This window comes from Haliotis asinina, chromosome 4 (genome assembly GCF_037392515.1).
Source record: "Haliotis asinina isolate JCU_RB_2024 chromosome 4, JCU_Hal_asi_v2, whole genome shotgun sequence".
In the NCBI taxonomy this organism is placed as follows: Eukaryota; Metazoa; Mollusca; class Gastropoda; order Lepetellida; family Haliotidae; genus Haliotis; species Haliotis asinina.
Window position 1 is genome coordinate 7,329,035 of NC_090283.1, and position 17,355 is coordinate 7,346,389.

Genomic DNA, 17,355 nt, shown 5'->3' on the forward strand with positions numbered 1-17,355 from the left:
AGTTGAGTGGCACGTGATGTCGAGGAGCTTGCATATAAAGGTCAAGGTTGAATAAGAAAACCGATGTTAGTAAGTTTGTGTCGCTCTCAGATCTCACAGGTGTGGTCCCACGTGTGCTTGCAGGAAGTAACAGGTGACAATGTCTGATCCGACGCCTAACCGGAATCCAGAAATCAAGTACAAGCAAGTAAGTAGTTGACACATTGGAGAAGTAGAAGTCGTCAGCATGCCACACCCCCGTACGGTGGAGAAGTCTTGTTGATGAGTTCGATCTCTGGAGACGTACAGTTAGTTTTTGTCTCTTAGTCAACGTGACACCTGTTACCACCAGTGGAGCTTTATTTTCTTCAGTTTGACCACAGGAGTCAGTAATTGAACGAGACTGAAAACCAGCTTATTAATGACCCATGGTAGTTTTTTCTCGACCAAATGTCATTTCTACAGGCCTTGATTTTTTAGGCTTAGAGCTGAGATAGTCATCGATTAACACTATCTTAGCGCTAAGAGAGCTTCGAAAGTGGAGGAAATGGTTGATATTTCTCTATTCATTGCAGCATTTGTGTGCATTTATTTACGAATTGATTATTCATGCAGTTTATGCAACATTTCATCTGTTCAAATCCACATTGCAGACTCACCAGTCATGTTTTTTAATGTATATCTAATTACGGTACTGTAACATCTGCAGTAAGCGCCACTGAGTTTGGTTTAACATTGTTCAATATTCCAGTAATATGGCATGTTAATGGCATCACCTGAGAGGCAAACTTTTTACAGCAGGTCATATGTGAAACTCATGTGGTGACATGTGCATGGTGACAAACTTAAGCTTGTATCAGTTTTCAAACTCATTATCACATTTTTCAACTGTGTCTGATGGGTGCAACTCAAGTGGACTGTTATTGCTTCAACTCAGACACCTGACCCTGTTACATGTGGGCTTTTGCATGACTGGTAGTCTAGTCCTTAAACTCCATGAATTTTGTTATAGTGCCTGATAGTCTTCAAAAATTCACAACATGAAATAGTTACGTGAAGAGGAAATGTCATATAATGTATACCTGTTGAAAATCATGTATTGTTTGCATGTATCACAGGCACTCATGATGTGTTTCTTCTGTTTTTATACTACAGATTGTTTTATAATTACCAGGGGTACAATAATAAAGGATTTGCATGTTGGAGGTGTAAACAACTTTCATTTATTTCATTTATTCATTGAATTGGACCTGATGTTTTGGGACTTCATCTTCCATAGTCTTCAATGTAGAACATCATCTGCTCAGTTTCACGTGATGTGTTAAGCTCAGATTCCTTCCAAATGAGTTCTGGAATTATTTTGATGACATTTCAGACAGTTTGATGTTGGACTTCTGACTTCTGACTTCTGAGATAGGAATCGAATCACAGACCCTCTGAGGTCCTGGCAAACAAGGATAAGTTCAGGACTGAGCTGACAATTGACCTGTATTAGCATGTATGAGTGCCACTCACTGGCAGGGGTGGAAATAACTCTTTGCCCGACGTCCCAGTCTAGTGGTTTTTTCTGTCGGGCAAGCTAATTTGTATATTACGTTGTACCGGTGTCCAGTTGACTTTCCATTGTTAATTTTGTTGTTTATTTAAGTATTCAACAAGAGAATTGGATGGTATAGTGGAAAAATTATCAGGGCAAGTGATTTTACAAGTGCCACTGTACCGAGGTACATTAGCAGTTCAAGAATTATTTCCATACCTGCATGGTGAATGAAGGTTTTCTGAATATTCTTTCGACTTACTACACCGACTACGTGAAGAGTCTCATGAGAAAATGCGTTCTCATTATGCACTGCACATCCACTAACAATGAAGTTAACCTTATCAGCTTCACTGACAAGATGACGATGCTGTCAGTCTTGTTAGACGTATTCTACATATCCCTAGCCATGTTTTGAGTGAAAATAATACAGCCTTCATGCCACATCCACTCCAGAGAAACTATTATGGATAAATTGTGCCAGAAAATTATAGGAGAAATATTATAGATTGACAAGAAGAAAGACATAATATGAGGCAGACAACTGTTATACCAACTTGACAATCATGTGAAGAACAAACAGTGACTAGATGACTTCAATGAAACGCTTGACATCATGAGTTTGTTAGATGCAGTCTTTGACCATCTACTTGATCAAAGACTGCATCATTATGAAGTCCAAAGTTTGCCTCTGTGGACCTGTAAAGATCTGGATAGAACACGTCTTCAGCATCCTAGACTTGTTTTAAGGGGCGACTGACTAATGGGATCGGCTGCTCAGGCTTGCTGATTTGACTGACACATGTTATCGGATCCAAATTGTGTGGATCAGTGCTGATAATGTTGATCAGTGGATTGTCTGGTCCAGCTGGAATATTGCTGAGTACAGCATTAAACAACCAACCAACCAGCCAACTGAAAAAATTGGCCAGACAGACCATCAACAACTTGGTATGAACTTAGGCCAGCCTGGGTAAATCCTGTCAGTGAGCAGCATCACTATCAGTAAGAGTGAGTGAGTAGTATGGTTGAGTAGTTTTCAGCATGTCAAGCAAAGCTTTAACCAATAAGATTATCAATAAGAAATAACACTGGTATAGTTGTGCTATATTTATTTCACTGAATTGTTGTTTGATGTAAGTGTTAGTTGAAGCAAGGAAATAATTGTAACATGTCTGATGTAGGATGTGTCTTTGATCATTGAAGCACAGCCATGGAATGTAAGATGATAGTGATTATTATTTTTTCAGCATTAAAAATGTAATGGTAGTTTATTTTAAGGCTAGTGTCACAAAATGCTTCACAAAGTATTCAGGTTAGGGGCTATGTTTTTCATAGATATAACTATATATGGCACATCGTCATGGAAATGAATAAAGGTGAGCCACTGTAACTCTTGTTTTCTGATAAAGAACAAAATATGGGTTATCTGATTTTATGATATAAATTCCATTACAAAATGGGTTATCTGTTAATCTCAGATTCACAAACTTGGGCAGAATTGAGATCAAATGTGACTCATGGTTTATGTCACAAAAAGCAGGTTTAGGATCAGAATCTATTAAAGAATAATGTTTCCTTTGCACAGGGTTTTGTCCTGATGCAGAAATGCCTCACACATTGTAAATGGAGTGAGTGAGTGAGTTTACTCCACTTGTAGCTCATCCTCGATATCTCCAGGGTATATATGTTCTGATAAGTCTCCACCATACTCTAGATGCATCTATGGATCAGCCTGATAAATTTATTTCCTCACTTGGTTGGCTTTTTATCCAACCAGGTGTCTAAGCTGGGAACTAAGCGAACCAATCACAGCTCCCAGATGTTTGTGATTTTTGAGCTGAATTTTGAAGTAAAAGACAATCTTTTTCTCTTGTATACAAGAAAAATGTCTTTCCTGTAACCGTTCCATAAATGTATGAAATAATCAGTGATCTCTCATCCTGTGAAAGTGGAACTCCCTATCATGCTCATTCACAACTTCTGGTTGAGAGTGATAAACATGTGGCGTTAAGTTCAAGAAAAACACACTTTTAAAGGACTTATGTTGTTACTGCAAAGACAGTTTAATATAAATGATCTTTCTTTTTCGTTTTTCTTTCCTGATTTATTCAGATGTGCATTAAGATATGAGACCAATTTACCTCATGCTTAACACAGAAGCCTGTTCTGGAAACTTTGCATGCTCATATCCATTTTAAAGACTGTTATTCGAAAATCAGTGTGTGACTGATCATATTAATTATGACAGTGTAATAATCGGTCTGCAAAACAATCAAAGCGTTGAACATCCAGTTTCCTAAATAAAGTTGATTGGTGATAATCTAAAACAGAAAATCAGTGAAACATTCATTTCTGTATGCTTTTCAGAACTGGCAAAATAGGTATGACAAATACAGAGATTAATTTTGTTGATTTATTTGTTACTTAGACAGCTTGAGGCAGATATTGAAAACTTTGATGACTTTCATTAGTTAGTAGCAAGCCTGTTTAAGTGTTTGAGGCAGATGATCCAAACTTGGATTCTTTTGTTAGCTGTAAACCTGTTTGACAGTTTGATAAATTCATGACAAATACTGTCCAACTTGTCTTTAATTTTTTTTCCTGAGTTCCTAAAAGAAACACATTTCAAGATGGTAATTGCTACTTTAATTGTTGTTTATTTAAAGCATGAAGTCATGAACTTTTAGAAACTGGTTGATACGAACCTAGTTTATCATCAATGCCACTGATGTATTCTTATCCTAACTAAATATACAATTGAATTGTCGTCTCTGTAACAAACATGTCATTGTTAGTCACCTTATTAAATAAAACTTATTTGGAGATATGAATATAACATGTACCACTTACTATACTTCTGAAGGTAACACGCAAAGAACTCTTTCTTTTATTACAGATAGATCAAAGATTTTTGTTGCAATTAAACAGTTTTTCAAATTTACTTCACATATTTTTTTTCCAATAATATAGAGTATCTTTGGCATAACGATACTGTCTTTCATATAACAGGACTAGAAAGTAAATGTTTTATGATCTAAAAAGTAAGACATTGTCAGAAATCAATCAGAAATATCAAATTATTCTCTTCAAATCGCCCTCAGTGCAATATTTTTTTATGAGAGACAGTTGAGGGGATATCATGAACATTGAAAAGCACCAGCAGATTTCACTTTTTCATCTGACACAGTGTAGATCAGGTTTATTTCATAAACAAGCAATCATAGAACTGAATTTTTAAGTGTGGGTAACAAAATAACAGGTAACGTAGAATTTACAGTGCAATATCTTTGGGTATCAATGTATTTTTAAGAAAAATATAAGTATTACTGTTCTTACAGGAAAGACATTGTGGCTTCAACCTAATTAGTTTAATTAGTCTCCATGACAATACTGAACATAATTAAGCCTCAGATATTATTGATATGTGAACCTTAACAATGTAGTTTGCCATTTGTGATAATCATAAGTGATTGATTATTTTGTATTTGAATTGTGTTGTCTCTTGTACACCAAATAGCTGCAACTTTTGAGAATGACTCCTATATTCAATATTCAATATTCTGGCAATATCACGGAGAGGGACACCAGAAATGAGTTTCACTAATTGTATTCATGTGGAGAATTTAGCCCAGGTTTTCATTGTGACGAGCTAAAGCTTTAGCCACAGCTCTATAGTCTGGTAGAAAATGTTTCAGGATGGTGTTTGGTAACTTTACTTTAAAACTATAAGTGCTATCCGTTTCCAATTTCGTATGAGGATTTATAATTCTTCTACCGTTGAGGATTTTAACTGGCGTAATTCATCACTCGATAATAAGAAAGTTGTTCTTCAACGTATTGTCGACGGCACAGGAAGGTGATGGTTTGTGCTGTAACACAAGCTCATACAACACTGGTTTTGTTGCTTTGTCAGGTCTTACGATGTTCTTTCTGTCAAGCCATTCAATGATCTCTACTTTGCGACAATTGGATGTTGGATACCGATTGTCAGACTCAGGGCAACTGTGGTATGGAGCATGGTCCATGACTACCAAGGACTTTTCAGGAAGGGCTGTGATCAGTTGTTTTTCTACATACTGTGTAAAGACAGCGCAGTTCATTTCCGTTTGGTAGTCTCTCCTGTCGGTGGGCTTAGATTTAAATACCAAATCACACAGGCAGAAATCCTTTGTGTGAGCCAGCATGCAGAATTATAAGTCTCTGTCCTCTACTAGCTGGTAGGTTCCACTTTGGCTCCTTTCTGTCAGGATGCTGCCATTGGTAAGATGCTGTATGGGAGGCATTTACCCATGTCATGTCTAGATACACCGGTTCGTAACCATCAGCACGTTTTTTTTTAATTGTTCTCAAGTAATTTATTCTTGATTTTACAATGTCATGCCATTCACATGTGGCAAGCTTTATCCCCAGAAACTTTTATGTTTGTAACCAATTTCAGCAACAATTTGTAAATAGTATAACGAGAGACATCAAGCTGGTGATCTTGAGCAAGGATTTCAATTACCGTACCGACACATGGTCATTTTGACGTGTTAGTTTTCTAATTGTGTCCCTGACAAGCCTTTGATCAAAACCATCCAGTTTTAATTTCCTACCAACTTTTGAGATGGTCCCTGGAATATCCGTAGATGAGGCATGGATAATTCCACTCAACACGCCCTTTGAGAGATCCACGGCATGTTGGGTCCGTTTGAACTACTTTGCAGGAGCTGCAAATGGACGACCCCTTTCAATTTCTCGTTTGAAATAGTTATAGATTTGTCTGATAATGTCTGATAATGTCTTTCTGTGGCAATAAATTCTTAACTTAGTTTACTATTCATCAATCTGTATGGCTATGATATTGACATTTTAAGATTATTGACACATTGATACAGTTTGTACAATGATATTTCAGACTGGGATCCCATGTGCATGCCTCTGTCCCAAGATGTCTTATAAGAGTTTTACCTTATTTTGTCCATCACTTGTAAACCACTGGCTACAATTTCTTTCTTGAATTTCAATTATTTTGTTTAATATCTTTTGTGTTTTTTCCAGTAATTTAGTTTGTCTTTGATGCAAAGTGATGCATAATTTGCTTTTATATGATTATGAGAAACTTAATTAACTTTTAATGGATTCATACCATGAAGGTCCGGGGTAGAATAGGCTTTTAGCAATCCATGATGGCCAAAATAGGCAACTATGCTTATCTTAAGAGGCGACTAATGAAATCTGGTGGTCAGACTTGCTGACTTGGTTGTCACATGTCATCGGTTCCCAATTGTGCAAACCTTTCATTTACAGACCGCTGCCATACAACTTGAATATTGCTGAGTGTGGGGTAAAGCTAAACTCTCTGCCTCACTTTATTGGATTCAAAGCATTTGGAAACCAGTAATTAGTGATTTTGATTGTTGCTTGTGTTACATGTTACTGGTTCGTTTTAGTTAGTTGTCTTTGCTAATTCACCTGTATGAATTTGCGAAATAGTTTCCAAATTATATTTGCCAGTCGGACTAGCTATGCCTGAAAGCTAACCATCCACAAAACAATTCATTAGCCTGAAATTTGGTTGTAGAAAATAAGCAGAAGATTACGAAAAATTAAGATACCATTAATTGTCGGATCACTATCTCGCATGATTTAAAAGCGACATTACAGCTTAGAAAACATTGCAAAAATGACCCCATGAAAATTCAGTAGCCAGTAGGATCAGTGACTTGGAGATTTTCTGACCTGACTAGATTTTTACTAACCAGGGGCTAGTGGGTCAGCATGTGTAACTGATATGAGATAGTTTTCACTATTTTCATTGTGTTTCTTTTGCAATGTATTTTGAGAATATTACATCACTGAGTCTTCCTTACAAGAGACTTAAATCCTTTCTGAAGGGCCTGAGTTGTTAACCTTTCCAGATTCCTGGCAAACTCTTCTTCTCAAACAGGGCCTCATTTCACAAAGCTTTCATGGTGTATGACAATCTCACCTCCTGCACTGTAACATGGACTAATGGCAGTTGTTGTGCTACGATAGTTTTGTCAAACAGAGCTCAGATATTTTCTGTTATTGATGAATGCTGCTTCTACCTCCAGCTGTTCATCAACAATGAGTGGGTGGATGCTCAGAGTGGACGCACCTTTCCGACCTTGAACCCTTGCACAGGGGAGGTAATCTGTGAGATACAGGAGGCAGACAAGGTGAGCATGCACTGACAGAAAGTTTGGTTCAATATATTCAAACTGATGTCAGTACTGAAGAGGTGAGTAGCATGAGTCACACCGGCAATATTTCATCTTCAGCGTAACAAGGAAACCTACAGATTAATAACAAAACTATCTTAAACAATATGAAATATAGAAACCTGTGAACAATGTACAGTAATATAACTAGATCATTATCTTTAGATTTCAGTTCTTTCAATTAGATGATATTTTTTCCATAAAATGAGACTAGTAAGACATCACATTGTGAATAACATAGAACTTATGAAAATGTGATTGACATTGACATGTGGAGATTGGGTCCCCCAAGACCTATTCTTGTTGTAAGAGTTGACCAAATTAGATGGTATCTGGCTTAGTGACGTGACTTGGTGTGTGTCTTTGCAATCCGATTGCATGACTCAGTGCTCATGATATCAACCACTAGGTCATCTGGACCAAATTTATTACTCATAAGGCTGGAATAGTGCATACTCAATCGACTCAGTACAAAGAAACTGTTAAAATCAAATGTGTAACATTTCACGTTTCATTTTAAATGTTTGTAAATTTGATCAAATCTTCAAATATTTAGTAGACTTTTACAACATATTGAGTCCATGTTGGACCGACTACACAGCCCTGCATCAATAAATCTTGAAAATGATATGCTTCCCAATGAATGTATCTGAAATACAGCTCAGTGTTCATGCAATGTCCCCACTACGAAAGTGACACATTGTGTCAGAATGTACAATGACAGTTGTGTCTGACACATTGTGTCAGAATGTACAATGACAGTTGTGTCTGAAACATTGTTTCCAACAGGCTGATGTGGATGTGGCAGTAGCTGCAGCCCGTTCGGCCTTCAAGATAGGGTCAGCATGGAGGACGATGGACGCTTCCAAGAGAGCAGCACTCATCACCAAGTTTGCCGACCTGCTGGAGCGAGACAAGGAGTACATCGCAGTAAGCACTCAAACTACAGACCTCTTCCTCTACAACTAACCTCTGCAAATCCATCATTGTATATGACAAATATACCATGTTTCCACTTCACCCATGGATCCATTCCAGGTTAGATTTTTTAAGTGACTGGTCTTTTTTCACCTGTCCTTAGGTATAACATAGTTCCAAAACAAGACAAACATTTTTTTTCTCATTTTCTGTTATTCTTTTATCTTTTCTGGTCAGTATTGTAAACTGGTTCAGAAATATTGCCCTCAGATCTTTCTAGTTAATGATAAGTTTGTGGATTTATACCTGTCTGGGTCTGGAACTAAATTCTCAGCATGTTATAAGCTATTTGCTCTAACTTTACGTTATCGTATTGACAGAGTCTAGAGACTCTGGACAATGGGAAGCCTTTCCTGGATTCTGTGGATGACATCGGTGCAACCATTGACTGTTTCCGCTACTTCGCTGGCTGGTGTGACAAGATCACTGGTCAGACAATCCCTGTCGGTGAGTCATCCAACAACATTGTGACCTGGACCTAATCTCATTGATACCTGTGACAGTCCAGGTTCGAATATTGGCCTTCATTAACCCATGCTTGTTGTAAGAGGCAACTAGCGGGATCGGATGATCAAATTACTGGATTTTCTGGTCCAGACTTGATTATTTACAGACTGCTGTCTTATAGCTGGAATATCGCTGAGTGCAGCGTAAGACTAAACTCGCTCACTTACTCATGATCTCAATGATCGCATCCTTTTTGCCGTTTCAAAGGAATCACCTCAGACATATGGACTGTACATAGTACGAACCATGAATATGATCACATGTGGAAAATATATCAAACTGATTGAAAATATATTTGTTGTCTGCTAAAATGTACAATTGCATTTAGCTAGACTATTGTTACATTAATACATGGAAATTTTCCCAGTGTGGATTGGTTGATGGGATGCATTTAATGGAATAGCAGGTGTATTGTGTTGTGTATTGGATGGCCACTTCACTACATTCCTCCATCACCAGTGGATACACATGTCCACGGGGCTCTGTAGTTTCAATTCCTGTGGGAATGGTGGGGTAGCCTAATGGCTAGAGCGTCTGCTCGTCATACTGAGGTCCTAGATTTGATTCCCCACATGGGTACAATGTTTAAGCCAATTTCTCAAGTCTTCTGCCATGACATTGCAGGTGTATTGATAAAGGTATTGTTAAAACTAACCTCTCTCACTGACTTACACTTCAGATGGAAGCTACTTCACATTCACACGTCGCGAACCTGTTGGTGTTTGCGGACAAATCATCCCGGTGAGATACTCAAATTACAAAACATTTTGTGGAAAAAAACATATGATTTTGGATGAAATATGAAACTTAATGCATATGGAGACATAAGTCACAGCTATTTACCAGCATTAAAAATATTGTGGAATGATAATTTATGAATGTAAGGGACCGTTCATAATTTATCACTAGGGGGTGCAATGAGGATTTTTATATTTTTTTTCTGTACGAATCTGGTAGCCCCTGCTTCAATGCTTGGGACAAAACAAATAGCCTTCCCACGCATTCTGTGTACAAAATAGCTGACCCCCCTAAAATATCTGTACAAAACAGCAGACCACCCCACCCCACCCCACCCCCAACCCTTATATTCTGTGGACAAAATGAATGACCCCCCTGAAAATCCTCACCACCACCCCATCCCCCGGTGATAAATTGTGAACGGTCCCTAAAGAAACCTGATGAGGGGGTTGGAACAGGTACTGAAACATTGTATCAAAGAATGATAAAGAGGATGTAATCCAGAAAAGTCTTTTATGTTTATCAGATAGCATGCCAAGCAACTGATGATGATATGGTTCAGTATAGTATTGGTAACTGAATTCCTAAATGGTTTGGGACCCATGTATGCCCTGTTTACAATACTGGCCTTCATTAACCCATGCTTGTCATAAGAGGTGACTAACAGGGTTGGACGGTCAGACTGACTGTCTTGGTCGACACATGTCATCAGTTCACAGTTGCGGAGATTGATGCGTATGCTGTTGATTACTGGATTGCCTAGTCCAGACTCGTTTATTTACAGTTTGCAGGAATGTGCTGAGTGCAGTGTAAAACTGAACTCGCTCTCTCACTAAAAGGTCTGGATTAAAATATACAAGGTTTTTGAAATATGTAGGCACATTATGATATTTTGATTTTTAGGCCTTCAAACTGAATTGGTATGTGATTTACTGATGTGTTGACCGACTTGATTTGTATCAGTGGAACTATCCCCTGGCTATGGTGTCGTGGAAGTGGGCACCAGCTCTTGCTTGTGGGTGTACCATTGTTCTGAAACCAGCTGAACAGACCCCCATCACTGCTCTGTATGCAGGGGCTCTCATTAAGGAGGTAGGTGAACAGACCCCCATCACTGCTCTGTATGCTGGGGATCTCATTAAGGAGGTAGGTGAACAGACCTGATCACTGCTCTGTATGCTGGGGATCTCATAAAGGAGGTAGGTGAACAGACCCCATCACTGCTCTGTATGCAGGGGCTCTCATTAAGGAGGTAGGTGAACAGACCTGATCACTGCTCTGTATGCAGGGGCTCTCATTAAGGAGGTAGGTGAACAGACCCCATCACTGCTCTGTATGCTGGGGCTCTCATTAAGGATGTAGGTGAACAGACCTGATCACTGCTCTGTATGCTGGGGCTCTCATAAAGGAGGTAGGTGAACAGACCTGATCACTGCTCTGTATGCTGGGGATCTCATTAAGGAGGTAGGTGAACAGACCTGATCACTGCTCTGTATGCAGGGGATCTCATAAAGGAGGTAGGTGAACAGACCTGATCACTGCTCTGTATGCTGGGGATCTCATAAAGGAGGTAGGTGAACAGACCCCATCACTGCTCTGTATGCAGGGCTCTCATTAAGGAGGTAGGTGAACAGACCTGATCACTGCTCTGTATGCTGGGGATCTCATAAAGGACGTAGGTGAACAGACCCCATCACTGCTCTGTATGCAGGGCTCTCATTAAGGAGGTAGGTGAACAGACCTGATCACTGCTCTGTATGCTGGGGATCTCATTAAGGAGGTAGGTGAACAGACCTGATCACTGCTCTGTATGCAGGGGATCTCATAAAGGAGGTAGGTGAACAGACCCCCATCACTGCTCTGTATGCTGGGGATCTCATAAAGGAGGTAGGTGAACAGACCCCATCACTGCTCTGTATGCAGGGCTCTCATTAAGGAGGTAGGTGAACAGACCTGATCACTGCTCTGTATGCTGGGGATCTCATAAAGGACGTAGGTGAACAGACCCCCATCACTGCTCTGTATGCAGGGGCTCTCATTAAGGAGGTAGGTGAACAGACCTGATCACTGCTCTGTATGCAGGGCTCTCATTAAGGAGGTAGGTGAACAGACCCCATCACTGCTCTGTATGCAGGGGATCTCATAAAGGAGGTAGGTGAACAGACCTGATCACTGCTCTGTATGCTGGGGATCTCATAAAGGAGGTAGGTGAACAGACCCCATCACTGCTCTGTATGCTGGGGCTCTCATAAAGGAGGTAGGTGAACAGACCCCATCACTGCTCTGTATGCAGGGGCTCTCATTAAGGAGGTAGGTGAACAGACCCCATCACTGCTCTGTATGCAGGGGCTCTCATTAAGAAGGTAGGTGAACAGACCCCATCACTGCTCTAAATGGACCCATGAAGGTCCCGAGGTAGAATAGGCCTTCAGCAATCCAGGCTTGCCATAAAAGGCGACTATGCTTGTCGTAAGAGGGGTCGGGTGGTCTGGCTCACTGACTTGGTTGACACCTGTCATTGGTTCCCAATTGCGCAGATCAATGCCCAGGTTGTTGGTCACTGGATTGTCTGATTCAGACTTGATTATTTACAGACCACGGCCATATAGCTGGAATACTGCTGAGTGCAAGAAAACTCACTCACACTCACTCACTCTCATTAAGGACCATTAAAGGTAGACCACTTCTGCCTGCCTTGTGAAGAATTCCCATCATTAATAAAGAGAACTACTAAGGGGATGCAACTCTCTCTATTTTTAGCCGCAAAACAATATCACCCATTACAGTTGTTGTTTTATGCAAGAATTTATGTCTGAATTAAGCATGAATTTGCAATTCTGAAATTTTAGGAAATTGTCAGTGGATCAACTGAATTTACTGTATTTTATGGCCACGTTTGTCCTAAGTGAGCAAAAACTGATGTAACTACACATTAAGAGATTGTCCAGTTGTATATGTTCAGGAATATTTGATGATTAGCTATCCACATCCCCTCTGTCTATGAACCTTGTGTTGCAGGCAGGATTTCCGCCGGGAGTGGTAAACATTGTTCCTGGGTTCGGGCCCACGGCCGGTGCCGCCATTGCTGAACACATGGACGTGGACAAGGTGGCCTTCACTGGCTCCACTGAAGTAAGCAGATGGTTACACTGTTACAGACACACCCTGGAGGGATTCTGGAATTATCCCCACTGATATATGTTCATATTTCTCCTCCTTGCACATAGATAGGCTACAAAAGGGAGGCAACTCTACCCCTTATTTTCAAGCTGCTAAAAGATAATAATGGCCTATAGCTACATGCAGCAACACCTGTAACAAAAAAAAGACACAATGTGTAAGAAACTATAGAAAGGACACAGTCAATGATTGTATTTTTAAAGGAAACAATGTTTGATTATTTGAAGGATATAATGTATAACCGTATATGTAAGGAACACTGTTTGATTATTCAAAGGACACTATGTTTAGTTTGTTAAACGTTTTGTTTGTTAAAAGGCATAATGTATAGTTATCTAAAGAACACAATGTTTGGTTATTTAAGGGACACCATATTTAATGTTCAGTTTTAAAGGGGAACAGTGTTGAGTTTGTTAAAGGACACAATGTTCAGATTGTTAAAGAATAATAATGTTCAGTTATTTAAAGAAGACAAAAGTGATTGTTAGTCTATTTGTTCACAAACCATTGCCTGTGTGTGATTGGCTACTCTTCATCTAGGTAGGGCACCTGATCATGCAGGCCGCTGGACGCAGCAACCTGAAGAGGGTCAGTCTGGAGCTTGGGGGGAAGAGTCCTCTCATCATCCTTGCTGATGCTGATGGTGAGTAATCTGGTGACGCCATGAGCCAGGGCCCCATTCCTCAACGTGTTCGTAGCACTAAGATGAGCGTAACTCCCATACTTTAACACAGACTTACGACTGACGCAGTGCCACAATGGCATTGAGGAATGGGGCCCAGAACAATAGTCATATGATATAAATTGAGCTAAAATCGTTATTTTGTCGTGATATTGTCTCTCCTTTGTTGTCTAGTAATGGTTTCTACTTTGAATGATTAAACAAGAGTATTTGAATGTGTTATTGCTAATGTAGTGATAAGAATTGACTTCAATATGTATTTGCTTATTTGTAGTGCATAAATATGCTCGTCAGTTGCTAGTCCAGAAATGTAACATTGACAACAGTTTTGAAATGTGAGCATATTTCCACAGTGGAAGATGCAGCCATGTGGGCCCATGCAGCCATCATGACCAACCATGGCCAGAACTGTTGTGCAGGGTCAAGGACGTTTGTGCAGGAAGGCATCTATGACAAGTTTGTGGAGGTCTCTAAAACATTGGCAGAGAACCGCATGGTAGGAGATCCATATGATGTCATGACTCAACAGGGACCTCAGGTGAGACCTACATGCTCTTCATAGTGAGAACTTAAAACAGATGTTAGTTTTAGACACACGCCTGTCAAAGGCATATGAAAGAAAAATTCCAGAGTGTTTGTTTTTAACCCAAATCTAGTTCTGTAATACAAAATGCTGGTCTGATATGAACCATGAAACAGTGGTGTCTACTTCTGGATGTGTGTGAACATAACAAGGAAGTTAAAGCCTTTTATGGTTGAACATTTGGAGCATGAAGCAGACGTCACTGAAAACAGCTGTTCCTTTTCATCGACTGTGTGACAAAGAAACATACCAGATTTCAGGGTCCTGCCTCTGATGATGTTCATTGTCATACAATAGCACACTTCCCCACACATATTTGAACATTGAACGTGCCACATTACGCATGTGTTCAAATAGTCTAACACACCAGCAAGATCAGCCTCCTTCTGAATCATGTCCTTCAGCACACCACGGTCCACATTTCTTGAGTCATCTTCCCTAAATAACGTTGTTTGATTGACTCCAAAGCTTCCATCATTTTAACTTCTGTATTCTTGTTATGGCTTCACATTGGCCATCACAAACCACTTTGTGATCATAAACAATAAATAGTCAAAATATCAACTGCTGGAAGGCAAATGCCATTTCGAGCGCGAAACCAAAATGAGGGAAATGCAAAAGGGAGGTAACTCTAATAAAACTAGCATGACCCTGAAAAGGAGGTCACTCGTGCCTAACATTTCAAAATATATTTTACTAAGGTAAAATGTTACTTCATTTCGTGACAATTTGTTCCATTAAGACTGACAGCCTACTTGGATACATGCACTCTGCATGGCCCTGTTGTACGAAGTGCATAGAGTATAGTGTACAGTGTTCCCAGAAATTATTGAGAAAATCTTTGTTTTTTACTAATGATGCTAAGATTGGAAAAAGGGCTTTCACTATGCACTAAGCATACTAAATAAGGGAAACAACTCTTGAAGGCTTAGAAGGCAGTTCATTACGTCAAGCGTTATCTCCCTTGTCTGAGCAGACGGCTTCCTGTGTTGACATGGCAGAATTTACAGCAAGAGAGAAAAGAAAGCTCATTCTAGATGATTTTGAAAGGGGTGAGGCTGATGCTAAAGTGTTAGCTTGTAGACATGGTATTCCTCTGTCTACAGTATACAGAACTTTGAAGAATATTCAAACAGGAACCGGGATAGAGCGCAAAGCGGGGGCAGGTCGGCCGAGGAAATTCAGTGTTGTGGATCGCCGAAGACTGGGGCAGATTGTGAGTAGGGGCAAATTGAAAAGTGTTGAGAACATCAGAAATGAAATGATTAGCAGAGGAAGTCCTCAGGTATGCAATGAAACAGTTAGGCAGGAATTACAGAGACTTAATTGGGTGAAAAAACATGGAATTCCCTCGCCGTTGATGAAAGATGCACAAAAGGAAAAACGTTTAAACTGGTGTCGGGCTCATGAAAATCAAGATTGGGATAATGTTTTCTTTTCGGATGAAAGTTCTGTTTGGCTTTTCCCTAATTGTGTGAAAATTTGGACCAAAGATACTGTCAAACTTATCTACCAGCGACCAAAACATAGCCCGAAGTTTCACATGTGGGGTGGCATATTGGCTCGCGGAGTGACGCCATTGTGTGTTTTCACTGGAAACTTGAGAAAAGAAAGATACGTTGACATTCTAAATGGTCACCTTCTTCCGACAGCACAAACATTGTATGAAGATGATTGGATTTTCCAGCATGATAATAACCCAAAACACACTGCGCGCTACTCAAAACAGTGGTTGTCGGGCGAAAATGTTCAAGTTTTAGACTGGCCCAGTTACAGCCCAGACCTAAACCCAATTGAGAATGTGTGGGGAGTCATGAAGGACAGAATAAACCAAAAGGGACTGAGAAATATTGAAGATATGAAGGCCGAGGTGGTCCAATATTGGGATACCCTGTCACACGATTACATACAAACTTTGATGGGTAGTGTGCCTAGGCGTATTCAGGCATGCATTGCTGAGCGAGGAGGTCTAACAAAGTACTAAAACAAGACTGAGACTGTAAAAGGATGATGGTTTAACATGTTTATGTAAGTAAAACGCCAGAAGTTAATAAACGTAATGAGTTACATGACGCAACATGATTCTCAATAATTTCTGGGAATACTATATTGTGGTGACATCACTCAAATTATGAACATCCACGGGATCAGCATTGTAATGGAGATACCGATCAGGCATCTGATGTCATGGAAGCATGGGTCGATAACAGTGATAAAAGTGATCTCAACCAGGGCTGGACTCTACAGTATACAATCACTGGCCTCTTCTAATGTGGAATTCTCCTTTCAGAGTTATGGCCCTTGGTCCTGCCAGGATTTGCTGATCAGTAAACATCTAAGCTTTTCTTCTGTTTCTTTTCTGGTGTACACAATTACTCGTTGTAGGAGGAATGCCATGGCAGCAAGGCCATCAGGCGTAGTTCAGCCCAGGCGTAGTTACAGCCTCATGTAGTTAACCATCCCTTCTGTTGCCTGCAGGTTGATGAAGCTCAGTTCAAGAAGATCCTGGACATGATAAAGAGTGGCAAGGATGAAGGGGCCAAGCTGCAATATGGAGGCGAGAGATGGGGGGACAAGGGCTACTTTATCAAGCCTACAGTGTTCTCTGATGTCACTGACAACATGAGGATAGCTAGGGAGGAGGTAGGTTGTGGGAGGGGTGGGAAGGGCCGTGTTCTGCAGATTGCTGTGTGGGATACAGGTTTGCTTTTGGCAGACTTGGTTATAAGCAACACAACCTGCTCTCACTCAAAGGAAAGCTTATTTTATGTACAGTCACGAGGATGGATGGCCATATCACTTAAAATGCTGCAAGCAGATGAGCATAGTTACATCCCTTAGATAGGAGAGGATCCTGTGATTATGAATTTCCTCGTTGGTTTTTCACAACTAGTACCAGACATTTGTGGCAAAACTCTCAACACATAAATTTTCTCCCTCATTA

General features: G+C 40.0%; 1 protein-coding gene across 1 annotated transcript in view; it reads left to right on the plus strand.

The window, feature by feature from the left end:
* The window catches only part of LOC137281236 (aldehyde dehydrogenase, mitochondrial-like), a 22,277-nt gene continuing 4,922 nt past the window's right edge, over positions 1–17,355 (plus strand). The window contains exons 1-10 of the mRNA XM_067812380.1: positions 1–187; positions 7,597–7,701; positions 8,533–8,673; positions 9,042–9,168; positions 9,908–9,969; positions 10,930–11,058; positions 12,985–13,098; positions 13,687–13,789; positions 14,182–14,366; positions 16,890–17,054. Of these exons, the coding sequence (XP_067668481.1) occupies positions 140–187; positions 7,597–7,701; positions 8,533–8,673; positions 9,042–9,168; positions 9,908–9,969; positions 10,930–11,058; positions 12,985–13,098; positions 13,687–13,789; positions 14,182–14,366; positions 16,890–17,054 (1,179 nt within the window). The 5' untranslated portion in view covers positions 1–139. The remainder of the gene's footprint in view (positions 188–7,596; positions 7,702–8,532; positions 8,674–9,041; positions 9,169–9,907; positions 9,970–10,929; positions 11,059–12,984; positions 13,099–13,686; positions 13,790–14,181; positions 14,367–16,889; positions 17,055–17,355) is intronic.